This window comes from Microplitis mediator, chromosome 1 (genome assembly GCF_029852145.1).
Source record: "Microplitis mediator isolate UGA2020A chromosome 1, iyMicMedi2.1, whole genome shotgun sequence".
Taxonomy (NCBI): domain Eukaryota; kingdom Metazoa; phylum Arthropoda; class Insecta; order Hymenoptera; family Braconidae; genus Microplitis; species Microplitis mediator.
This window is the reverse complement of record NC_079969.1, coordinates 11,274,679-11,283,553: the sequence shown is the minus strand read 5'-3', so window position 1 is coordinate 11,283,553 and position 8,875 is coordinate 11,274,679. Positions and strand designations below refer to the sequence as shown.

The 8,875-nt window shown below is 36.1% G+C and overlaps 1 protein-coding gene across 1 annotated transcript; it reads left to right on the top strand.

The window, feature by feature from the left end:
• The first annotated feature begins 4,118 nt into the window (after positions 1-4,118).
• LOC130663744 (zinc finger BED domain-containing protein 6-like) lies at positions 4,119-5,786 on the top strand. Its single transcript, XM_057463178.1, has 5 exons — positions 4,119-4,202; positions 4,326-4,479; positions 4,702-4,850; positions 4,922-5,140; positions 5,247-5,786. The coding sequence occupies exons 1-5, from the start codon at positions 4,119-4,121 to the stop codon at positions 5,784-5,786; spliced, it is 1,146 nt and encodes a 381-aa protein (XP_057319161.1).
• The last annotated feature ends 3,089 nt before the right edge of the window (positions 5,787-8,875 follow it).

The following is an 8,875-nucleotide window of genomic DNA, read 5'->3' as shown; positions in this document are numbered from 1 at the left end:
ATAATTCAACATTTATTTTTATTTTGACGATAGTATTTTAAATTATAATTTTTTAAATCGTTAATTGAAATATATTTCATTTGTAATTTTTGATTCAATAAATAACTAAAATTAATCTTTTTTTACAAAAAATAATTTTAATGAATTAGATTAAAAATTTTTTTTTCGAATTAATCAATAAAATTGAATTAATAAATTCTTGCCAAATTGAAATTAAACTCAATATAATTGCTTTTTTTTAATTAATAATGAAGATTAATGTACTTGTTAAATTTGCTTCCCCGCTTAAAAAATCCGATAGATTCTCATAGCTGTATGTATAAGGCCCTAAACGGAGAAAAAAAAACAGTAACCATTGCTGCGCCGAACACTAATGCGGTCAGTATAGTATCCCTCGCAGATTTGAATCACGGTGGAAACACGGTGGGTTTGTTCCATTTTAGCACTGTGATTACGCGGTGTATCCACCGTGATTCCACGGTAACTTTAAGACCGTGTATACACGGTGTTTCCACAGTGATTACGCGGTGGATACACCGTGGAACCACGATGGTGAAATAGCACAAAGCCACCGTGGGATCACGGTGGATACACCGCGTCATCACAGTGGATACACTGTGTATACTCGGTGGTGAAATGGAACAAACCCACCGTGTAACCACGGTAGATCCACGGTGTTTATACTTCCACGGTGTTTCCACCGAGATTCAAATCTGCGAGGGATACAAAATAACAAAATCTTTTTCAAAACCGTAAGAATTACTTTAACGGCAACAATGGTTACTGTCTCTGACTGCAGTCAGTAGTATTGAGCACATTACGGGAATAGCAATAATAGTTACTCTACAAACATCAATTTTTGACCTCTCGGAAAGTAACTATCACTCTTTAGACTCGCCTCTTTGCGATACAACAGAGTTATGAGTAGTTGATACTTCACTTTAGTGACTAATACTGGGAGTTCGGCCTGAGCAACCATAGAGTGCGCATCGCTACAGAGAAAAACGAAAAAAAATAATTTATTTTTTATCTTTATTAATTACAGCTATAAACAACTAGACTAATTATGGTCGAGGTACTATCAAATAAAAAATCTTTTCAAGGCCGAAACAAGTGTATAAGTGCCAAGAATATCTATAATATCCTTTCGGTAAGGCCTTGAGCCATTACCCTACCGTCAACATGCCTAACCTCAAAACAGATGAAACCCATCAGATAAATTCAAAATCAAACTTAGCTAATCAAAATGGTACCATGTATGCAACTAAAGAGCAACATCAAACACAAACGCAATTTACCTCGCAGGAAAATCTACAAGACATCAATGAAGGTAGCTTAGCTGCCAGCATAATTATTGAACAGATGTTTAGGGCCACCAATACATGGATAACATGGATGTTTATGAAAACCAACAGGAATCCTAACTAGAAGGTAATCCGCCAAACTCATCCAACACAAATAAATTACATCCTTTGACATTCACATAAAAAAAAGAGGGAGAGATGAAAATTTATCTGACGGCGACTCAGACCCATCTACATCGACTCCTAAAAAAGCTTATGTAACTGTGACCCCATTCAATTACTCAGACCTAATAAAAAACAAATAAAATCAAGACAATAAAGGTCTTTATGAACTTATCATTGAGCACGACAAGACCAGTCCTCATTCTCGACCTACACCCCGGGAAAAAATGATCAGACCTGACCATGCCTGTTCATGTATGATTAGGCCTGAAATTAGACATGATCCGGCCTGATCATACCTGTCCATGCCTGTTCATGTCTGTTCATGTCTGAAGCGTTGAATACACTCAGGCCTGATCATACCTGTCCATGCCTGTTCATGTCTGAAGCGTTGAATACACTCAGGCCTGATCATGCCTGTTCATACCTGTCCATGCCTGTTCATGCCTGGTCATGTCTGAAGCGTTAAATACGCTCATGCCTGATCATACCTGTCCATGCCTGGTCATGTCTGTTCATGCCTGTTCATGTCTAAAGCGTTAAATACGCTCAGGCCTGATCATACCTGTCCATGCCTGTTCATGCCTGGTCATATATGTTCATGTCTGTTCATGGCTGTTCATGTCTGCTCATAGATCTAAAATTTTGTTGACCAAGAATCTATCACGTATAAGATTTTTATTACTTAAAGTTCATACGAAACTTACTTTACAACTAAATCTCTTAGGTCAGTGGATAGCGAGTTACACTTTCGAGCGCAAGGTCCACGGTTCAAATCCTGCACACGCCCGAATTTTTTATTTTTTTTATTTTTATAGCAATAATTATATACATGTATAATTGAATATAGTTATACATAATTATATATAATTATATAGGGCCATTTTTTATAAATAATTTTTTTACCCGGATGGACATGAACAGACATGAACATACCTGATCAGACCTGAACATGCCTGATCAGGCCTGGTCAGGCATGGTCATTTTTCATGTCTGATCAGGCCTGAAGACTCATGCCTGTTCATGTCTGATCAGGTCTGATCATTTTTTCCCGGGTAACCATCCAGAGGGTAATTTATGCCCGTATAACAACGTACCACCAAAATGTGCTAACTGTAAAGGAGCCCATGAATCAATGAGTTCAAATTGCCCAGTATTAGCTTACCTTAAATCACTACACAATTGTGCCGCCATTAATAACATCAGCTACGCGGTAGCCAAAGACAGACTCAAAAACAATAGTAACCACTCTTCGAACCACCTAAATTTTGCGGACTTTCCGTTACTTCCGGAACCAAACTCACCAGAAAACTACAGCTCTACCGCAAGACAACAAACCTACCCCCCTCAACCGCAAATATCAAGAAATTCTAATGCTATGTCTGTTGCACAAGACCTACAACTTTACCCACCTATAAACGGTGAGAACCTTCACACTCCAATCAAGTCAGCACCAAACCACTCAACTCCTAGAGCAGGAAACAAAATCAACTCTAAAATTTACACCAATAGCAAACTAAAACCGATACATTCCTCAGGGAAAACAGGGAAAAACCCAAATGAAGCGACATTAGCCAACTCATACTTATCGACATGTCATGCGGGCGCCTTAAGCACTCAAGAAATACCATGTGCGACGCATAATCTTTCAAATGACCAACTTGACCCCAACATTCTAATAAACCTACTATCTTAAATATCCTTGGTATTAGGTACCATAAGTGACAAGCTTGGAACCGAACTTGATAATATCGGAATCAAAAACCAAGTTACTGTTATTCAACAAACATGTGCTCTAATAACTAACTCAAGGAGAAACGCTATCGAACCCTCACCAACACACCCTCTAACCCACGTCAGCTCAACTAACAGCCTCTGTCCTTCGCTAGAATAAAATGGCTCATTTGCAACTGCAAAAATTGAAAATCCTCCAATGGAACTGCCATAGCATAATACATAAAAAGGGTGACTTAGAAAATATGATGTACTTAGATGACCTTATCCTACTCTCAGAAATATGGCTCAAGCTTCACATCAAAATTGAATTAAAAAACTTCAACACGATCAGAAAAGATAGAACTACTACTCCAACAGGCGGAGTAGGGAAGGGCAAAAAATATCGATATATTAAAATATCGATATTTTTTTAAAAAATAATCGATCAATATCGTTGATATTTTTAATCTCGAATTATCGATATTCGATATTTATTTTTGAATATCAAATTCGATATTTTTTAAACGCCTTATTATATTTTTAATTATTTATATATTTCTTGTTATTGTAATATCGTATATAATTATACGCAGAGTATCCCTCTGTAGATGGTTAACAAAACCAAAAAAAAATCTCTATAGATGGCTCTTTGGTGTCTGTCACAGTGTCAGAGACAGTTGTATGTGTATGTGTAACTTGTTGTGTATAGTTTAATGGCGGGAAGTGGCATTTAGCAGCGTGGTTCGTTATATGGTTGTGCTTAATATTATTTATTTAACAATGTCATCAGTGTGGAAGTTTTTTTCAAAAAAAGCTAATAATCTACCTGCTTCTTGTAACTTGTGCGGTAAAACGTACAAGACGTGCGGAAACACTACCAATTTGGCTGCAGACTTGAAAACAAAGCATTATAATGCTTACATGCAATTTGTAAAAATGCAGAGTTCATCAAAAACAACAAAAGCTGACAATGGAATTACAAATACTCCAACAAGAGACGATGATGATCCTGTTATTGAGGTATGTCTTATAGGTTTCATGTTACAATTGAAATAATCAGACGCGTGATTCAAAATAAATAAGTTACGAATTTTTATTTCATTTGTTGATATTTTTTTTTTTAATCTATTTCCTTCTTTTCAGAATACTTTGTCAAGCAATAACGATTCACAGCAAAGACAAGAAGTCACAGAAGATAGTTCAATTCGTGCTGAGAGCCAGTTGTGCAATCAAGAACCAAAAAAACGGAAACAATCCACCCTTATCAGTTGCTTAGAGAGAAGTTCAAGTTTTGAAGGTTACTTAGTGCCATAATTTTATAAAATATTACTTTTTGAATGTGAAACTATAAATCCCTTTTCTATTCTACTATTTCACTATATATAACATTTAGTGATATTTCTTAATGAATTGGAGAAAATATTGATAAATTAGACATGACTCTATATTAATACCATTGCTTTATTTTCTCTTGTTTTTTTAATAAGTAAATATTGATTGTTTCCCTTATACATTTTAGAAGGTGGACAAAAACACAATGAAATTACTCAGGCACTAGTTTACATGATTTGTAAAGATAATATCCCACTATCATGTGTGGAAAAAAATGGCCTTCAAAAATTTGTTCGCACGGTTAGTCCTCTCTACAAACTCCCATCTAGAAAAAAGGTATTTCAGCACATCTATCGAATATTTTAATTAAAATTATAGTTTGATAACTGTTATTTTCTCAATTTTAGGTGACTCGCTTGATAGAAAACAGATATAATACTACAAAGGAGGTTCTAATAAAAGCTTTAGATGAGGCAAACTATTTAAGCTTCACAAGTGATATACTTACAATTACTAATTCAACCAGAAGCTTTTTAGTATTAACGGCTCATCTTATTGACCCCATAATAGGGAAGAGTTCACCTACCATTCAGAGTATAAATTTACGTGCGCAGAAATTATCACAGGTATACTTGATGGAATTCTTAAATTAGAAGATCAAACCTATCACTTCTCAATTACTTCGATTGGTAATTGTATTTAATACAGAGTATAATTATACATCTTTTTCAGAGTCATACAGCCGAGTACATCAAAGAAACTTGGGATAATATATGTGAAGAGTTCGTTATAAACAAAAGTAAAATCGTCTCTATCACCACTGATGGTGGCGCAAACATGGTCGCAGCAGTGCGATTATTTATTGGAAATGATCGTAGGGTTCCCTGTATGGCCCACTGCTTAAATTTAATTGTTGATGGGGTACTAAGAGAAACTCATGAGTTTTCAGCACTCTGTGACCATGTTGAATGCATAGTAACATTTTTTAAACAATCGGTAAATGCCTCGGACCAACTAAGAGCTGAACAACAAGTATCGGGAAAAAAAGAAGGCGAAGTATTGACACTAATTCAAGCAGTCAGAACTAGATTGAATTCGTGCTTAGATATGTTGGAACGATTTGTTAAACTGTCTGCTCTTGTAGGAAAAATTTTGCCCACAAAAAGTCAAACCAACAGAAAAACACCTGATATGGTTGCAACTTCGCAGCTTAACGTATTACGAGACCTTATGCCCTTCTTGGTCCGTTTAAAGAAGCGACTGAAGAGATAAGTGGGGCAAACTATGTGACGTCAAGCTTAGCAATTCCTGTTTCAAATTTGCTTCGCCAAGTAACGGATCAAACAAATCCATCGACCACTCTGGGAGAGACTGTTAAAGAGGCTTTACTAAAAAAAATCGACGAAAAACTCATTCCCTTTCATAACAATACTTTTCTCTCGGCAGCTACAATATTAGACCCACGATTCAAACGCCTCCATTTTACGTCTCCAATTGCCGTGTCACATGCTATAACAAAAATTAGCAATGATATTCGCACGGAGCACAGACGTAGAGGACAGCGTTCTCCAGATCTAAGGCCAATTCAAGCAGCACCAGAACCTAGTGAATCGTCAATTTGGTGTAGACATGAAAAACTCATATCCCTCAGCACAAATGAACTTAAACAGTATCTGGAACAACCACTAATAGAAAGAAAATCAGACCCCGTAGAATTCTGGGTGAATTGTCGGCATATTACGCCGGTCCTCTCTGAAATCGCATTGAAGTATTTAATCTGCCAAGCTTCTTCAGTATCGTCTGAAAGACTTGCTTCGGCTGTCAACTTAGTTGTACCGGATAATAGAAGCAGACTAACCAGAAAGCATATCAAGGAAAGAGTGCTTCTGATGTCTATATCAGATGAATATTGGTTTGACTAAAAAACAATTGTTTAAATTTTTAAGTTGACGAATAATTTTATGATTATTGTCATAATAATAGTTAAATCTGTATTGTATTAATAAGCCAAACTAATGAAAGTACCCAATGTCTTTTCACATTTGAATATTTGAACAATTTTTTCGGTAATCGTGCTCCTGAGAGTAAAAGTATCGATATATCGAAATATCGATATTTTTTACATAGTATATATCGATATTGTCTAAAAATATCGATACGATATATATCGATATATTTTTTCCATTTGCCCATCCCTAAGGCGGAGGCCTAGCGATCTGTGTTAGCAAAAAACTACAATATTCTGTTATAAATAATATTTTCAGTATAGAAGATTCTTTAGATACGATGGCTATACTACTCAACACCTCTCATGGTAAGATTTTAATAGTTAACATTTACAAACATCCTACTTTTCAAATTACAAAACTGCACATTAAAGAATTAATAAACAAAGCAAAAGAACAAGATAGCTCCATACTAATAGGAGGCGATTTCAACTCTCATCACACATCTTGGGGCTGCGGAAAAAGCTGCAGAAATGGCCTCAACCTGTTTGAAGCAGCCTTTGAAAATGACCTAATACCCTCGCAGATTTGAATCACGGTGAAAACACGGTGGGTTTGTTCCATTTTACCACTGTAATTACGCGGTGTATCCACCGTGATTCCACGGTGGCTCGACCACTGTGTATACACGGTGTTTCCACTGTGATTACGCGGTGCATCCACCGTGATTCCACGGTGGCTTTGTGCTATTTCACCACCGTGGTTCCACGTTGTATCCACCGCGTAATCACAGTGGAAACACCGTGTATACACAGTGGTCAAGCCACCGTGGAATCACGGTGGATACACCGCGTAATCACAGTGGTAAAATGGAACAAACCCACCGTGTTTCCACCGTGATTCAAATCTGCAAGGGTAATCTAAAATGGTGGCTCTCATACACACATTAATAACCCAGACCAATAAAACTCAGCAATTGACTTAACACTGACTTCTGCTAATCTTGCTATCCTTTGCACATGGAGTGTCTTGCCAGACGCTTTAAATAGTGACCACTACCCGGTTGTGATCATAATAGGAACCTCAGGGGAAAAGTATAAACACTTCTCCCATAAACTTAAAACTAAAGGAGTAAATTGGAAAAATTTTCATAACTACCTAAACGACGAAGTAGCAAATATCACTAAACTATACCCAGATGCACTGGCCACTTACGAGAAACTGGTAGACACGATCATCGAAGGACTCAACACTAACCAAACGACAACGACTAAATTAAACTCACAAACACCCAGTAGGGGTGGGAAAACAAGTAGTATACGTATACACAAATCTCCAGCCCCGTGGTGGACTCCAGAATGCACTGAAGCAGTCCAGCTAAGGAAAACAGCTTACGCAAACTTCAGATCAAGTGGAACACTTAAGAAAGCCAAGAAAGATGGTTGGAAAGCCTTTTGTGAAACCTTAAACCGAACGATGCCGCAAAAAATAATCTGGAATAAAATTAAGGCCTTCAAAAACAAAGTTCTTACTACATCACAACTCATAACTCAGCAAGACCATAAAGACTCAACCTTAAAAACAGATTTTATAGACACCTTCTGTTGTAACAGCTCCAAACTTTCTCTCTCACAAGAACTCACAGATACCATCAACAGCCTACAATCACACCAAGTTGACATCGAAAACTCAACCACGAACAGCGGAAACACATCTACTCCACCACTCACGACCCAAACATCTCATTCAACTAATCATACAGTTCCCAACAGACCATATAATTTCATGAACGAACCCTTTAAACTCATCACCGAACTCAACAAACAAATCAAAAATTTAAAACCTCACTCCAGCCCTGGGTTAGACCAAATTACGTATGACATCATCCAACAACTCCCGCATGAAAAAAATATAAAGTTTTAAAGTATACTGCAAAATATAGCCATGTGTATACTTTCTATAAATGCGGCAAAATATCTCATAAATGAGTTATAACCTGTTATACTTAGTTATTATAAATTTAAGATATAATTAATTGTATAGTATTACATATATGTAAAACTATACCTTAATGTATACTTTTTAATATATTCGAAATTTATAAACTAAACTATAGTTGATCGAAGATATTTATGATAGAAGTAGAAAGTATCATAATCGATGTACATTGCAAATCTATCAACGAGTATATCCCAAATATATAAAAAGTAAACAATTTAGTATAGTTTAGGAAAACAAAAATTATATCGGTCGAAAAAAAAATTGTCTTCAAAAAATCTATTTCTCAAGATGATTTCTTCTTACTCCAAAATAGCTTAGGACTACCTGAGAATTTTCTCCTTAGAATTCCGATATAATTAGAGTATACTCATTATATGTAATTTTTATTATATAATTCGGGTATAGTTTAGCTTA